Below are 17,948 nucleotides of genomic sequence, written 5' to 3'. Positions count from 1 at the left end.
GGCTGCTCTGTGGTTTTGAGACGTCCCACTCTGCCTCATCTCAGGGTCTGCCTATGAAGGCCGGATCTGAATTTGTCACCGGGGTTTAAAGTCAGCATTGCTTATCTCTAGAAATCCTCCTCCTTTTCAGTTTGGGTGATTCTGTGTGCCGTTGTTTACCAAACAGTTGGGGCCAGTGCCGTTCGTTTCTTCCTAAGTCTCCATCTTGTTGTTGACAGGGCAATTGAAGACACAAACCAAGATGGATTCATTCAGCGTGCGTTGAATGCCTCCAATGCATATGCTGGCATCATTGAGGCGGTGGAGAGAGCCAAGATCGCAGCAAAGGAGGCCAGTAATGCAGCTAAGAAGGCCCTGGAGGTAAAATAGTCAGAGAGTTATACGACATGGAAACTGTTCCTTTGGCCCAACTCGTCCAAGATGAGCTGCTTAGCTGGTCTAATTTGCCTGCATATGGCCCTCATCCTTCTAAACCTTATCTATCTATGAACCCATCCAAATGTCTTTTTAGAAGAAGCAATTGTACCTGCCTCTACCACTTCCTTTGGCAGCTCCTTCCACATACCCACCACCTTCTGAATGACAAATTTGCACTTGGGTCCCCTTTAAATCATTCCCTTTCCACCTTAAACCTAAACCTGGAGAGTTTTGATGTACAGGAAGGAACAGATGCTGGTTTACACCATGTTTATCAAAAAATGAGATGCAGCCTGGCCTGCAGAGTTACTCCAGTTTTAGTTTGATTGCGGACTATTTGCAGAGGCGAATTAACCTACAAACCCACACATCTATAAGATGCGGTAGGAAACCAGAGCCACCGTGTGGAAACCCAGGCGGTGCCAGGGAGAACATGCAAACTCCACACAGGCAGCACCTGTAGACAGGATCGAACAGGGTCTCGGGCTTTGTGAGGTAGCAGCTCTACCGCTGTGCCACCCTGCCGCCACAGTGTGCCGATTGTGTTGCAACGTTGCGTTTGTTATTGCATTAATTTTCCGTGGCACCAGATCAGCTGTTCGAGCTACGATATTCAGTCAGCAGCATTACAGGAAACCTTGTGTTGCTTTCAAAATGCACAAATGCATGTTCCACGCTGTTCTCTCCCCTGCCATGCATCTGAGAGGCTGAGGAGTTGATGCTTTAATTTAGGTGTGTTTTTGTCTTCTGCCATTTTAGCAAGTAATAGATGAAGATCTGTCTCATCAAGCTGCACAGTTGAAGAAGTCGGCCAGCCTGCTTGTGGAAGAGGCAGAAAATGCCCAGAAGAGATTACAAGACGGTACGGTGGTGACTTAATCCTCTGCTCTATGCGTACACGTTAATGGTTAAGTGTGCACTCTAATACCTTTGTTGTCTTCTGCTAGAACTGAAGCCTGCGCTGAAAGAATCAAAGAAACGGCTGAATGACGCAAAAACCAAGAAGGACCAACTCCTGAATCAACTGGAATCTGCTCAAAATCTGCTGAAAGACATCAACAGAGGTTTGTCTTTGTCCTCAAGTGAGCTATAGTCAGAGGCAAATGTGATGAAGGCTCCTCTTCGTTAGAGATACAGCATGGAAACTGGCCCTTCGGCCCACTTAGCCCACGCCAACCATTGATCACCCGTTCACACTAGTTATCCCACTACACACTAGGGGCAGTTTACAGAGTTCAAGTAACCTACAAACCCGCACTTCTTTGGAATGTGGGTGGAAACCGGAGCACCCAGAGGAAACCCACACTCTCACAAGGAGAGCATGCAAACTCCAGAGAGACAGCACCCGAGGTCAGGATCGAAACCAGGTCTCTGGAGCAGTGAGGCAGCAGCTCTACTGCTGCTCCACTGTGTTAATCCCATCTCCCTCTTTACTGCACAGTTAGAATCACTGGAGTTGGGGTTGCAGGTTCACACTTATTGCCAAATAAACTGTAAACACTGACAGCGTTGGACAGGTGTCACGGTATTAATGACTCACGTCAACAACCCACCATCAGCTTGATGTTAGTGAAGACGGTTGTGAAAGGAACATGGATCACTTGGAAAGTTGGGCAGAGTGGTGGCAGCTGGAGTTTAATCCAGACAAGTGCTAAGTGATGCGTTTTGTGATATCAAATGATAACAGGATATATACAGTATATGGCATGGACCTCGGGGATATTGATCCACAGAGGAACGTTGGCCGACATGTTAGTAGCTCCCTGAAAATGCTGACACAGTTGGAAAGGGTAGTGAAGACGTCGTAGTCAACATGCTTGCCTTGATAAAGTTACAGTAAAACATTTATTGTCAGGTGCACCGAGGTACAGTGAAAAGCTTGTGTTGCGTGCTGACCAGTCAGCGGAAAGACAATACATGATTACATTCGAGCCATCCACAATGTACAAATACACGATGAAGGGGATAATGTTCAGTGCAAGATGCAGTCCAGTAAAGTCTGATGAAAGATAGGCTGAGGCATTGAGTATAAGAGCTGGGCTTTAATGTCGTAGCTTTGATTCTTTGGTTCTGTAAATGCCAGTGCTGGCTAGTCTGGCAACGACAAGTTTCCTTCTCTCTCCGCGTGATTGCATTTTCAGTTGATGGCACGGTTTGTAAAGAGTGGAATTAAAGGACGGTCACGGTGGCGCAGCGGTAGAGTTGCTGCCTTACAGCGCTTGCAGAGCCAGAGACCCGGGTTCGATCCCGACCACGGGCGCTGCGCTGTCTGTACGGAGTTTGTACATTCTCTCCGTGACCGCTTGGGTTTTCTCCGAGATCTTCGGTTTCCTCCCACACTCCAAAGACGTACCGCTATGTAGGTTAAATATTTAAGAAGGAACTGCAGATGCTGGAAAATCGAAGGTAGACAAAAATGCTGGAGAAACTCAGCAGGTGAGGCAGCATCTATGGAGCGAAGGAAATAGGCAACGTTTCGGGTCGAAGCCCTGAGGTCTGAAGAAGGGTTTCGACCCAAAAGGTTGCCTATTTCCTTCGCTCCATAGATGCTGCCTCACCCACTGAGTTTCTCCAGCATTTTTGTCTACCTCCGGTATGTAGGTTAATTGGCTTGGTGTATGTGTAAATTGTCCCCAGTGTGTGTAGGAGGTGGCTGGTGTGTGCGGGGATCGCTGGTCGACGTGGACCCGGTGGGCCGAAGCACCTATTTCCGCGCTGTATCTCTAAACTAAACTAAACTATTCCAGCATTCAGATCACAAGATGAGAGGGGAAAGATTGAATAGGAACCCGATGGACAATTTTTCATACACAGGGTGGTGGGTGTATGGAACGAGCTATCAGAGAAGATAGTTGAAAGGCAGGTACAGGGACATAGATAGAAAGAGGGATTAGGCAAACACTGCAGGTGGGACTAGTGGGCCATCTCAGTCAGTATGGACAGGTTGGGGTGAAGGGCCTGTTTCCCTGCTGTATGACTCTATCAGTGTTGGTATTGAGTGGCAACCAGTTTAACAGATGTATCAAGCAGTGCTCAATGCATTCGGGTCATCCCCAATACTGTATATGGTTTTGATTGCATCTTGGTCTTGGATGGGAGGTTCTGTGCATGTTGTCGCAGCATGACCTGTTCCTCTTGCAGGCAATACAGCTGATAACCTTGCGACAGCAAAGAAGATGGCGGCTGCGGCCAACAAGACGGCTGCGGATGTGCAGAACACTCTGGAGACGATGAAAAAAAACCTGGACAATTGGACAGAGAAATATGGGGGACTACCAACCGACAGTGAGGACTTTAACAGAACTCTGCAAGAAGCAAATAAATCTGGTATGTGCAACCCCTTATTACCTCAACAGTACAAGAGGGCAAGGGCTGATTGCCAGGGGGCTTATTGGCAGGGCACCTTGTGAAAGGGCATCTTCAAAGCCGTATTCTAATACTCCAGTCAAGTCAAGTCAACTTTATTTGTCACATACACATACAAGATGTTCAGTGAAATGAAAGTGGCAATGCCTGCGGATTGTGCAAAAACTATGAAACAGAATAGAACAGAATCAGTATTTACATGTTAGAAAATATTTTTTAACAAAAGACACAACACAACAGTAAATTAGTACAGGAAATTAGTCCCTGGTGAGATAAGAGTTTACAGTCCTGATGGCCTGTGGGAAGAAACTCTGTCTCATCCTCTCTGTTTTCACAGCATGACAGCGGAGGCGTTTGCCTGACCGTAGCAACTGGAATAGTCCGTTGCTGGGGTGGTAGGGGTCCCCCAACATGTTGCTGGCTCTGGATCTGCACCTCCTGGTGTATAGGTCCTGCAGGGGGGCGAGTGTAGTTCCCAGAGTGCGTTCAGCCGAATGCACTACTCTCTACTCTCCTGTCCTGGGCAGAGCTGTTCCCAAACCAGAGTGAGATGTTGCCGGACAAGATGCTTTCTACAGCCCCAGAGTAGAAGCACTGAAGGATCCTCAGAGAGATTCTGAATTTCTTCGCCTGCTGAGGTGGTAAAGGCACTGTCTTGCCTTACTCACCAGTGCGGCAGTATGTGTTGTCCATGTCAGATCCTCTGTGATGTGGACTCCCAGGTATTTAAAGCAGCTCACCCTATCTACAGTAGTCCAATTTATCTCCAGTGGCGTGTACATCCTCGGATGTTGAGCCCTTCTAAAGTCCACAATCAACTCCTTAGTTTTTGTGACAATCAAGAGGAGGCTGTTGTCCTGACACCAGAGTGCCAGATCAGCCACCTCCTCCCGGTAGGCCTTCTCATCGTTATCGGAGATCAGGCCCACCACCACAGTGTCATTGGCAAACGATGATGGAGTTGGAGCTGAACCTGGCCACACAGTCATGTGTGTACAGGGAGTACAGTATGGGGGCTAAGGACGCAACCCTGGGGTGATCCTGTGTTCAGGGTGAGGGGGTTGGATGTATGTCTCCCCATCTTGACCACCTGGGGCCTGGCGGTGAGAAAGTCCAGGACCCAGGGGAGTGTTAAGCCCCAGTTTCAGCAGCTTCTCAGCCAGTCTGGTGGGGACTATCATATTGAAAGCTGAGCTGAAGTCAACTTCTTGACTTCTTCAGACCTCACTAAGATGTCTGAAGAAGCTTCGCCTACTCCATTTCTCCATAGATGCTGCCTCACCTGCTGAGTTTCTCCAGCATTTTTTATCTACTTTCGATTTTTTTTCCAGCATCTGCAGTTCCTTCTTAAACTAAAAGTAAGTTCATAAGGTCTCGGAGCAGAATCAGGCCATCGATACATCAAGTCTGCTCCGCCATTCAATCGTGACTGATCTATCTTTCCCTCTCAACCCCATTCTCCTGCCTTCTCCCCATAGCCCCTGACACCCGCACTAATCAAGAATCTGGCAATCTCCGCCTTAAAAATATCCATTGACTTGGCCTCCACAGCCTTCTGTGGCAATGAGTTGCACTTGATTTGTATGTCATAAGTATGGTTATTGGTTTATTGTTGCCATGTATACCAATATGCAATGAAACATTTTGTTTTTCAAGCTGTCTAAGCAGATCGTATTCCACATGAGTACATTGGGCAGTTCCCTTGAGGGAAGTGAGTGCTGATGTAGTGGTATAGCTGCAGAAAAAGTGCAGATTTTTAAAAAGAAGTTGTCCACAGCATTCAAGCACTGGAGGACACTGATTATACTTCCCTGGTGAAGAGAATCCACTGAGAACAGAAATGATCAAAATCAGCCGTCTAAAGCTTGGTAAAAGTAAATGTCAGACAAAGGGTTTATTTAGAACATGGAATAACAACAGCACAGGAACAGGCCCTCAGCCCACGATGTCTTTTACCCAACGACCACAATTGTGCCAAACATGATGCCAAGATGAACTAATCTCATCAGCCTGCTCATGATCCATTCCACTCCATTCCCTGTATATCCGTCTCTCAATGTAAAAGCTTCCTAAATGGCATTAACGTATCATCCTCCACCACCACCCCTGGCAGCACATTCCAGGCACCCACCCGCTGTGTGTGTGTATGCGTGTGTGTGTGTGTGTGTGCGTGTGTGTATAAAAACGTGTGAAGCCCACCTCCTTTAAACTTTGCCCCTCTCACCTTAAAGCTACGCCCTCTAGTCTTTGACATTTCCACCCTGGGATTTTATGGCTTGTTACTGACCAGTCAGTTTATTTGTTGTTGGTTTTTTTCAAAGACTTCAGTTTCTACTTGTTTTCTTCCAATAGTGGCAGCACTAAATGAAACCATCCCACTACTCCTCGATAAGCTAAATAAACTGGAAGTCCGGAACCAAACTTCAAATATTTCTGCAAGTATTGATCGCATTCGTGAGCTAATCTCCCAGGCCAGAAGTGCAGCCAATAAGGTAACCTCTCTTCCATTATCAAACTGTTATCATTGTACTTATTTTTGAACATGCACGTTAGTCAGTAATTGGTGTGTCTTAGCCCAATGGTTAAGGTACACAGTATAACTCCTTCCCTTGCTCCATCAGCACCATCTCACCTCACTGCACCTTCCCATGCAACTGCAGGAGATGCAACACTTTCCCTCTCACCTTTCCCCTCCCACCATCCAGGTGGCCAATGATTCAAATCAAGAGTGTTTTATTCACATATTGTCACCAAAATAGAACAATTAAATTCTTACTTGCAGCACCACAACAGACATGTAAACATAGTGCTCTGTAAACACTGTAATAAATGACAAAGTTGAGTATATATATGTATGTATATGTGTGTGCGTGTGTGCATGTATAGATATAGGTGTGAGTACGTATACATGTGTGTGTGTATATACGTGTGTGTGTGTACATATATGTGTGTGTTTGTATGTATACATATGTGTGTATATGCGCACACATATGTATGTGTGTGTGTGTACATATATAGTGTGTGTGCAAAGATATAAACAATGCCCCCAAGTCTATGTGGTTCAGAGCTTAGTTGGAGGTTGTTGTGTTTAATAACCTGATGGTTGTAGGGAAGCTACTGCTCCTGAGCCTAGATGTTACAACTTTCAGGCTCCTATACCTTTTTCCCAATGGCAGGAGTGAAGTGAGAGTGTGACCGGGGTGGTGTGGGTCTCTGCTTGGCTGAGGTAGTGACTCCTGTAGATCCCTTCCATGGTGTGGAGGTCTAGTGATGGACTAGTGTACTATGCTTGATGCATATGTTCAATGTGGCCTCCTTCACACGAGAGATTGGGTGACTGTAGTGCAGTCCCTGACCCCACCCTCCAGTTGCCCATCACATTATTTCTCCATTCTACCCCCATTCTTACATATAACCGCCTGCACTGTTCCGATGAACTGCACCTCAGTCTTTGGGCACGCTGCAGACTTCCGCATTTAGCATTGAATGGAGCAATTTCAGATCACTTGCTCTTTCTCCGTCTCAGAACTGGCTACCTTACAGCAGAACTCCACAACAGTAGTACATAGAAAAGTACAGCACAGGAGCAGGCAGCAGCGGTAGAGTTGCTGCCTTACAGCAAATCAAAGTCAATTTTATTCGTCACATGCACCCGAAGGTGCAGTGAAATGAATTTACCAGCAGCGATACACTTAAAAAGAACACACAATACACAATAAGATTTAATACAAACATCCACCACAGCTTCTACACTGTGGTGGAAGGCACAAAGTTCAGCGTCCTCCTCCCTTGTAGCCGCTACAGACGGCCCGATGTACAGGCCCTCTCGTTGGGATGATCAAACCTCCGTGTTCGTGACGGTCGAATCGGCACTTTCATATCGGAGACTGCGGCTTCAGGATGCCGTAGTCCTCAGGCCAGTGATCAGAGCACTCCTTTCTGGCGACCCCCGGCAAGGGTTCGCCCGCTCCGCGATGGAAAATGTCCATGCTGCGCCCGCTGCTGATGCTCCGGATCCGACTCCAGGAAAGGCCGCTCCAATCCAAGCCGTCAGAGGGGAGGCAGCGAATCGGCATGAAAAAGTCGCCTCTCCGTCGAGGGTGACTGAAGAACGGCTTCCCCCTCGCAGCGCCCCAACCGACCCACCGTCTCAAATACAGCGCCGGAGACCCGGGTCCGATCACCGACTACGGGTGCTGTCTGTATGGAGTTTGTACGTTCTGCCCGTGACCTGCGTGGGTTTTCTCCGAGATCTTTGGTTTCCTCCAACACTCCGAAGGCGCACAGGTCTGTAGGTTAATTGACTTGGTAAATGTAAAAAATTGTCCCTAGTGGGTGTCGGATAATGTTAATGTGAGGGGATCGCTGGTCAGCACGGACTCGGTGGCACTGTATCTCTAAACTAAACTATGCAGGTCTGCAATTCGCAAGGTCCCACCAACCGAGATGCCAAGATAAACTCATCTCATCTGCCTGCACATGATCCATATCATTCCATTCTCTGCATCTCCATGTGTCTATCCAAATGCCACTTTAGGCTACACCATCATTCCTGCCAGTACATTCCAGGTGCTCACCAACTGTGTAAAAAAAACACTTCACTGTACATCTCCTTCAGAGGTGGGATCCTCCTTTAAAGATGGGATAAATAGTGGGCTCAAGTGATTAATGCTAATGGGTGATCGGTGACCATTGGTCAGTGTGGACCTGATGCGCCGAAGGAACTGTTTCCATACTTTAGTTTAGTTCTTTAATTTAGATCCTTGCACATCAACACTACACTAGGGACAATTTACACTTATACCAAGCCAATTAACCTACAAACCTGTGCATCTATGGAGTGTGGGAGGAAACTGTGATCTCTGAGAAAACCCACGGGGAGAACGTACAAACTGCGTACAGACAGCACCCGTAGTCAGGATCGAACCCGGGTCCCTGGCGCTGTAAGGCAGCAACTCCACCGCTGCGCCACCGTGTCGCATTGGACCGTTAAATGATGGGCTGGAATGAGGCCTTCAAAAAACCATGAGCTGTTGAAGAGAATTGGCAGGATTTCAAGAGTTTAAAACATTCAAATGCCCAGAGGCAGCCACAGTGGGTGTAGATTTTGCTGTCCGGCTGCACTGCTTTATTGATGTAATATTGGCACCGCAATGAGTTTATCATATGATATAGTTGATGAACCAAGTCTATAAAGGTGGAGAATACACAGTCATGTACACCAGGTTCTCTTCTCCACAGGTGAAAGTACCGATGAAATTCAACGGCACCTCGGGGGTCCAGGTGAGGTCGCCTAGCAACCCGCATGACCTGATGGCATACACCTCGCTGTCGTTCTACATCCAAAGAGACAACATAAGGAAGAGGCAACTCGGCGGCTCCAGCCAGTTTATCCTGTACCTTGGCGGGCAGAACGTAAGAGCAAAGCCTTCTCTTTCACCTCGCTGTTCTTGACGATTGCAGCTGACAGGTTTTAACCGGAGATTGTTCGTTTGTAGGTCTCTGGGGATTACATGGGCGTGGCAATGAAAGATGGCAAACTATTCTGGGTGTACAAACTGGGCGATGAAGAGACTGCCCTGCAAACCGACTCTGAAGTCAGCAGCAACAGATTCGACATGGTCAAACTAGAAAGGTACATCATTTATCTGCCTTCTCCCCTTGAACAAACTGTGAGGACATTTTCGGCAAAGTCTAAAGCAGTAAATGTTCTTATTTGGTAGAGTGCTCAAAGTATAGAGAACTGGTTAACATATTAGCCATTAAGTTGTTACGGTGGCGCAGCAGTAGAGTTGCTGCCGTACAGCACCAGTGACTTGGGTCCAATCCTGATGACGGGTGCTGTCTATACAGAGTTTGTTCGTTCTCCCCTTGACCGTGTGGGTTTGCTCCTGTAGCTCCGGGTTCCTCCCACATTCCAAAGACGTACAGATTTGCAAGTTAATTGGGTTCGATAAAGATTGTATATTGTCCCTCGTGTGTAGGATTGTACTCGTGTACGGGGATCGCTGGTCAGCGTGGACATGTTGGGCCGAAGGGCCTGTTTCCACGCTGCTTCGCCGACTTCAGTACAGCGGTAATAATGTCACAGCATTTTCTCATTACCTTACTGGTGTATGATTAATGGAGGAAAAATAGGATGTAAAATGCTACGATGGTGAGACTGTATTGCCGTGAAATGAATGGCCATTCTCCAACTGCAGGACACTGCAATTTGGGCGAATCTCGTACGAGACATCAGAAGTGAAGGGCACGGTGAATGAAGCGAGGCGAGAGGGGATGGCAAAAGGCGACGATGTCTTACTCAATCTAAACCCTGAAGACTTGGTGTTTTATGTTGGAGGCTATCCTTCTAATTTCGCTGTAAGTACCACGTCATTTCACTCCACCTCCTGCAAGAGATCAACCCTCAACAAGAGATAGGAAAGCTGTTGCCTGACTGGAATGGGTACAGAGATGTGTGTAGGAAGGAATTGCAGGTGCTAGTTTACACCGTAGAGAGACACAAAATCCGAAACTCGATCTACAGAGATGCTGCCTTCAGCATTTTGTGTCTATCAAAGGGACAGAGAAAATTTACGAGGATGTTGCCAGGACCCGAAGGTCTGAGCTGCAGAGATAGGTTGAGCAGGCTAAGACTTTATTCCTTGGAGCACAGGAGGATGAGGGGTGATCTTATAGAGGTGTATAAAATGACCCGAGGAAAAGATCAGGTAGACGCACAGAGTCTCTTGCCCAGAGTAGGGAAATCGAGAACCAGAAGACATAGGTTTAAGGTGCAGGGGAAAAGATTTAACATGAATCTGAGGGGTGACCTTTTCACATAAAAGGTGGTCGGGGTATGAAACGAGCTGCGAGAGGAGGTAGTTGGGGCAGGAACTATCGCAATGTTTAAGAAACAATTGGACAGGTACATGGACTGGACAGGTTTAGAGAGATATGGGTCAACACAGGCAAGTGGGACTAGTGTATTTGGGACATGTTGGTCAGTGTGGGCGAGTTTCCACGATGAATAATCCAGTCTTTATCGGATAACTCGGTCACTTTCCAGTTGCAAACTTTTCTGGTAATTTTTCCCCTGAGGTGATGTGCCCTCTAGTGGTTAAAGCAATGCTTGTCAGTATAACATCACTTCACCAAGAAGGATTTGCTCCAGGCACATACAAACACATGCAGCAGAAGCATCTTCGGAGGCATTTTTTATTTTGAGAAGGTGCGGAAGTGGGCAAACTTGGATTGTTTTCTCTGGAACGTCAAAGGTTGAGGGGAGATCTGATAGCAGTATATAAAATGATGAGTGGCGTGGATAGGGTCGACAGTCAGAATGTTTTCCCAGGGAGTAAATATCAAACACACGAAGACATAGCTTTAAGGGAAAAAGGAAAAGTTTAAAGGACATGTGTGGGGCAACTTTTTTTAATGCAGAGTTTAGTTTATTGCCGCGCGAACCGAGGTATAGTGAAAAACTTTTGTTGCGTGCTATCCAGTCAGCGGGAAGACAATACAAGATTACTATCAAGCTCTTTTCAGTGCATAGATACATGACTAGGGAATAACATTTAGTGCAAGTTAAAGCCTGCAAAGTGATCAAGGATAGTCCGAGGGTCACCAATTAGGTAGATGAGGTAGCCCTGTAGTTCAGGATCTGGTTGTGGAAGGATGATTCTGTTGCCTGATAACAGCTAGGAAGAGACTGTCCCTGATTTCCCTTATGTTGCGTGCTAACCAGTCAGCGGAAAGACTATATGTGATTACAATCAAGTGGTGGGTTCCTGGAACATTCTGCCAGGGTCGTTGGTGGAGACAGGTATGATGGGGGTATTTAAATGGGTTTTAGATAGGTCCATGGATATGCAGGGAATCGAGGAATTATGGATTGCATGCAAGCAGAGGAGGTTGGTTAAACTTGGTATCATGTTCGGCATGGACAATGTGTTCCTGCACTGTACTGTACTATGTTCTAAATTCATAATTATTATCCATGTTTCTTAGATTTTGGGGGTTTATCTCATATACAGAGAAGTAACTGCATGCAATAAATATCCTTAAAGATTTCTGAACAAGTTAGACTTGTTAATTAAATTGCAATTCAGGGATCATCTCAAGGAGGCAGCCTTGCCCCGTTCTGGTATCCCATTGGCATGGGACTGTGGATATATAACTGATCCAACCACATTTCCACCCTCCCTCTCCCGACAGTCACCTCCTCCAAACGCCATCGGCACCCTGGCTGAGCTGGAAAATTGTGTTGGGATAATTGTTAATTTGTTATTTAAATACTTCCAATGCTGCAAACTTCAAGTTCCTTATTACTTCCCCTGATATTTAAAGAAAATGTCTTTGCCACTTGTTCACTAGAGTGAAAAAGTGCACATAACCCTGATGTATTGCTACTGGGCACATACAACCCTTGCAGTAACAAATTTGATTTTCACCACTCATTGGCACAGCAGTAGAGTTGCTGCCTTACAGCGCCAGAGACCCGGGTTCGATCCTAACTATGGGTTTTGTCTGTACAGAGTTTATATGCTCTCCCTGTGAGCACATGGGTTCTCTCCAAGTGCTCTGGTTTCCTCCCACACTCCAAAAACGTATAGATTTTAGGTTAATTGGCTTTGGTAAAATTGTAAATTGTCGGTTACTGCTAGTGTACGGGGGCGATCGCTGGTCGGCGAGGTCTCGGTAGGCCAAGGGGCTAGTTTTCATGCAGTATCTTTAGACTAAACTAAACTAAACTAAACTCAGGCTGCTGCAACTGGAGAGGGAACCAAGGCCCAAATGCATTGATGGGTTTTTCCACACACTGACCCCAATTATCATCTATCCTGAAACAAACATCACAATGCTAACCTTGTAACCAAATCAAGCATGCGGATAGTGATCTTGACAAATGGAGATATGGATGAGTATGTTTACAGACTCTAAAGAAGGGTCACGACCCGATATGTCACCCATCCTTTATCTCCAGAGATGCTGCCTGACCCGCTGAGTCTATCTTTTGTATAAACCAGCATCTGCAGTTCTTTGTTTCTACTAGTCCGTTTACAGAGGTTTGGTAATCCCGACGCCAAGATATCACTGGTACATAAACAAGTTGCTGGAAGAACTCAGCAGGTCAGGCAGCATCTGCAGCGGGAAATGTCCATTCCTGACTCCCTGCGTTACTCCACCAGTCTATTTTTAGATTCAGATCCCAGCATCTGCAGACTTTTGTGACTTCTATCCCTGGTTTATTTACTGCTATCTCTTCCAGCCTCCTGTCTCTATCCGCTTTCCCAACTTTAAAGGGAGCATCGAGCTTGGGACTCTGAACGAAGAAGTCATCAGTCTGTACAATCTGGTCGAAACATTCAATCTGAACACTACGGCTGACGAACCGTACAGGAGGTGAGATGAGATACCGTGGGACTGACGTTGACTTGTTCATTGCTCACACTTCTTGCCGTTTCAAAGTTCATAAGTTCCAGGAGCAGAATTAGACCATTTGGCCCATCTAGTATACTACACCATTTAATCATGGCTGATCTATCTTTCCTTCTCAATCCCATTCTCCTGCCCTAGAGTCATAGAATCATAGAGTGATACAGTGTGGAAACGGGCCCTTCAGCCCAACTTGCCCACACCGGCCAACATGTCCCTTTCTTTTAAAATCTTTTTATTGTTTGTTTTTCCAAAAAAAAAGCAAAAATAAAACATAAAAAAACAGAGCAAAAGAATAATGATAAACAAAACAATGGTATTGATACATAGGGATCAAGATTACATTAATAACAGGTATAACCTAATATGAGACCAGTGTCAAATTATACAATGAATATAGACCTCCCGGTCTCTATGTAAATATAGTTAAATCTTTAAAAGGAAACTTATAAATGTGAAAAAAAAACACAAAGATAAAAAGACGAAAAGAAAAAGAAAAAAGGAAAAAAAACAAACAAAACCCCCCTAACTAAAGAAAGAAAAAAAAAGAGAAAAATTGATAATAATAAAATAAGCATAAAAATAAAATAAATAAAAAAAACAAAGCAAAGCAAACCCGAATCTGAACTGAGAATTTCAACAATGTAAGTCTGTTTGTCGTCAAGTCCGTTCCACCCTATAGAGGTAAAATAATTTTTATAACGGTTATAGAGGGAGCAATTTATGTTGTATGAAAATGTTCAATAAAATGTCCCCAAAACTTATCAAATTTAACCAAGGGTTCAACAGTGTCACGCCTGATTTTTTCTAAATTTAAACACGTTATCGTTTCCGAATACCACTGGAGTGTGGTCGGAGGGTAGCAGTCTTTCCATTTAAATAAAATAGATCTTCTGGTGATTAATGTGGTAAAAGCAATCAACCGATGGGCGGAGCGGGACAAATGAATAGAATCTAACATTGGTAGCCCAAAAATTGCAGTAATATGATGAGGTTGTAAATCTATGCCTAAGACTACAGAAATAGTATCAAACATTTATTTCCAATATTTTTCCAAAGAAGGGCAGGACCAAAACATATGGGTCAATGAGGCCACTTCAGAGTTACATCTGTCACAGGTAGGATTTATATGACCATAAAAATGAGCTAACTTATCTTTTATATATCACTAACTTATCACTTATCATATGAGCTCTGTGAACCACCTTGAATTGTATCAAAGCGTGTCTTGCACACATTGAAGAGGTATTAACTAATTGAAGAATCCTCTCCCATTTCTCTATAGATAAAAACATTTGAAGTTCTCTTTCCCAGTAATTCTTAATTTTATCAAATGAATCTATTTGTAATTTCAAAATCAACTCATAAATAGTCGTTATTAATCCTTTCTGATAAGGATTCAACTGTAAAAAAAAATCCAAAATTTCGGATTGATGTGGTAGCGGAAATAGGGGTAGAGTAGCCTTCAAAAAATGTCTAATTTGTAAATATCTAAAAAAGTGTGAATTAGGTAAGTTATATCTATTGGAGAGTTGAACATGTCCCAGCTGCACTAGTCCCACCTGCCTGTGCGTGGTCCATATCCCTCCAAACCTGTCCTATCCATGTACCTGTCTAACTGTTTCTTAAACGTTGGGGTAGTCCCAGCCTCAACTGCCTCCTCTGGCAGCTTGTTCCATACACCCACCACCCTTTGCGCTCTCACCATAACTTCGTCATCATGTTCCTCGTAACCCCGAAGTCTTGTTCCTCTTGCTACAACTAGAGTAACTATGAGTGGAATAATATTCTCTGGCAGCCATTGAATAGAGTGAAGTGTTTATCTTTTCCTCCCCAGGTATAAGGTCATGTCATAAGGAAAAGGAGTAAAATTAGGCCATTTGGCCCATCAGGTCTAGTCTGCCATTCAATCATGGCTGATCTATCTCTCCCTCCTAACCCCATTCTCCTGCTTTCTCCCCATAACGTTTGACACCTGGACTAATCAAGAATCTGTCTATCTCTACCTTAAATATTAGAAGTATGGTACAATGTTAAGTGTGAAAGGGGGACTGGGAGTAGGTGGTCCAAGCAGAGGCAGTGTTGAGAAGCTCTCTTACATGCTGTCCGCAATGCTCTCTGCTCCAGCTGAAGATGTACAAATATTGTGGTGATATTGTGTTTTGGTGGAGATAGATTTAATATCTGTTAAATCTTGGTCAAATATTGAACATGGGAAATTTGGCACTGCAATTTTAGAGAGTTTTTTTTAGAGATACAGCGTGGAAAAAGGCCCTTCGGCCCATCGAGCCCACGCCGACCATCGTTCATCTGTACACTAGTTCGACGTCATCCCACTTTCACATCCTACACACTAGGGGCAATTTACAGATGCCAATTAACCTATAAACGAGCTCGTCTTTGAAATGTGGGCGGAGCACTCGTAGAAAACCCACGCGGTCACAGGGAGAATGTACAAACTTCGTACAGACAGCGCCCGTAGTCAGGATCAAACCCTAGTCACTGGCACTGTGAGGCAGTAACTCTATCGCTGTGGCACTGTGCCTTTACTAAGATGCATTTTACAATGTCCTTGGTGGAAAGTCTCTAATCCTTTACAACATAGACGGAGCCCATTTGATCAATCGAGTCTTCCAGATCTGAGAGCACTCTCAACAATCCCATTCACTTATCTCCCCAAGTCTCTCTCACTTGCTCACTAACTGTCCCATCTTCTCCTACATCAGGTATAATGTACAGTTGCCAAATAAACTACCGACCAGAGGGTCTTTAGGATGCAGGAAGAAGCCAGAGAATCAGGCGAAGCCCATCCAGTTAGAAGGAATGTAGACTCCATGCAGCCAGCATTGTAGACTGGGTAGCAGGGGCTGTGAAGATGGCAACTTCACCTTTTGTTGCAGAGACAATATTTAAGACATTTGGACTGATACGTGGATAGGAAAGGTTGAGAGGGATATGGGCAAAACGTGGGCAGGTGGGACTAGTGTAAATGGGACATCTTGGTCGGCATGGGCAGGTTGGGCCGAAGGGCCTGTTTCCGTGCACTGCGACTCTAAGACACTAACTGCATATGCTGCAAATCTAAATAAATGGTTGATTAGAAAATGATGAAGATATTTTTGCAAGTTAGGCAAGATCTTTGCGGGAGAAGCAGATTTAATATATGGCAGTCATAGAGTGGTAAAGCACAGAAACAGGCCCTTCGGCCCAACTTGCCCACGGAGACCAGGATGCCCATCTATGCTTGTCTCATTTGACCACGTTTGACCCATACTACACCTTTACTGTTCACATATCTTTTCAAATGTTATTGTGGTACCAGCCTCAACCTCCTCTGGCAGCTCGTTCCATATACGTTCTGTGTTAGAAAGGTTAGTGTTAGGTTAGTGACCTTTCATCAGAACTGAAGAACGAGAAGCCATTGAATGAAGCAACATCTCTGTGTGGATGCCGCCTGACCCGCTGGGTCTTTCATATATTTGCCTCATTGACTGCCTCTATATAGTCACCCAGTGCCATCTTATGGACTTCATCCCATATTTGTGCTTTCCGTAGTAATTGAGGGTAAATTAGATCCCAAATACAAATGTTTGCAGTTCTGCTTTTAATCAATGATTCTGCGTGTTTTGTTACAGGTATAAATCTACTCAAGGAGTAGACAACGATAGTTCTTACTTTGATGGCAGTGGTTATGCCAGAATCAAAATGTCGGGTACATTTTCCTCTGTGTCTCGGTTTGAGCAAGAGGTTCGCATTGCTTCCTATAATGGTATCCTCTTCTTCATGCAGGAAAAGGTAAGTCTGTGTCCTCTGTTTATAAGATCATGTGATAGTAGAAGTAGGCCATGCGGCCCATCAAGTCTATTCCGCCATTCAATCATGGCTGATCTATCTCTCCCTCCTAGCCCCATTCTCCTGCCTTCTCTCCATAACCTCTGACACCCGTACTAATCAAGAATCGATCTATCGCTGCCTTAAAGATATCCACTGACTTTGCCTCCACAGCCTTCTGTGGCAAAGAATTCCACAGATTCACCATCTGTTGCCTCCTTGGATTCAAGGCACCAGTCAAATCGTTAACGTCACACCCACACTGGCTGCTGTTTGTTGGGGAACCCAGCCCAGTATCCCTCTCTATACAGAAAGTTTCATTATGTTTGAATTAGAGTCAGACAGCATGGAAATGCACCCTGCGGCCCAACTTGAATCGGATTTTACTACACTTTATCTTGCATAACTTTGTATACCCTTAATCCTATATCTGTACGCTGTGGACGGCTTGATTGTAATCACGTATAGTATTTTTGTTGACTGGATAGCACGCAACAAAAAAGCTTTTTACTATACCTTTGTACACATGACAATAATAATAAACTAAGCTTGTCCATGCCAGCCAAGTTGCCCCATCTAAACTAGGCCCACCTGCCTGTGTTTGGCCCATATTCCTATCCATGTTCCTGTCCAAGTGTCTTGTCCAAACATACACACTCTGTACCTACAGCACCCTAAGGTAGCATCGAACCCAGGTCTCCAGTGTTGTAAGGAGGCAACTCTACCGCTGTGCTGTCCACGGTGATGATTGTTTGCTTTCCATTGGGTCCTGTTGCCCCACTATCAATGCACTCATGAGGAACATGTGAGATACCTGACGTCGCTTTGCCTGTGGTAGTGTGGCAAAGCATGATAGTGCTGCCCTCAGTAAGGTGTTCCTTCAGCAAGGAGCCATGAAGTAAACTTGGGAACTA

The 17,948-nt window shown here is 45.1% G+C and overlaps 1 protein-coding gene across 1 annotated transcript in view; it reads left to right on the top strand.

Annotated features, from left to right (window-relative positions):
- The window catches only part of lama5 (laminin subunit alpha 5), a 276,023-nt gene that overhangs the window by 230,294 nt on the left and 27,781 nt on the right, over positions 1-17,948 (top strand). The window contains exons 56-65 of the mRNA XM_033041941.1: positions 219-360; positions 1,177-1,279; positions 1,365-1,481; positions 3,559-3,744; positions 6,136-6,275; positions 9,025-9,198; positions 9,282-9,418; positions 9,987-10,146; positions 13,037-13,170; positions 16,839-16,998. Coding sequence (XP_032897832.1) covers positions 219-360; positions 1,177-1,279; positions 1,365-1,481; positions 3,559-3,744; positions 6,136-6,275; positions 9,025-9,198; positions 9,282-9,418; positions 9,987-10,146; positions 13,037-13,170; positions 16,839-16,998 — 1,453 coding nt within the window. The remainder of the gene's footprint in view (positions 1-218; positions 361-1,176; positions 1,280-1,364; positions 1,482-3,558; positions 3,745-6,135; positions 6,276-9,024; positions 9,199-9,281; positions 9,419-9,986; positions 10,147-13,036; positions 13,171-16,838; positions 16,999-17,948) is intronic.

Source organism: Amblyraja radiata, chromosome 23, assembly GCF_010909765.2.
Source record: "Amblyraja radiata isolate CabotCenter1 chromosome 23, sAmbRad1.1.pri, whole genome shotgun sequence".
Classification (NCBI taxonomy): Eukaryota; Metazoa; Chordata; class Chondrichthyes; order Rajiformes; family Rajidae; genus Amblyraja; species Amblyraja radiata.
Note: the sequence above shows the minus strand (reverse complement) of the source record. Positions and strands in the feature narration are given on the sequence as shown.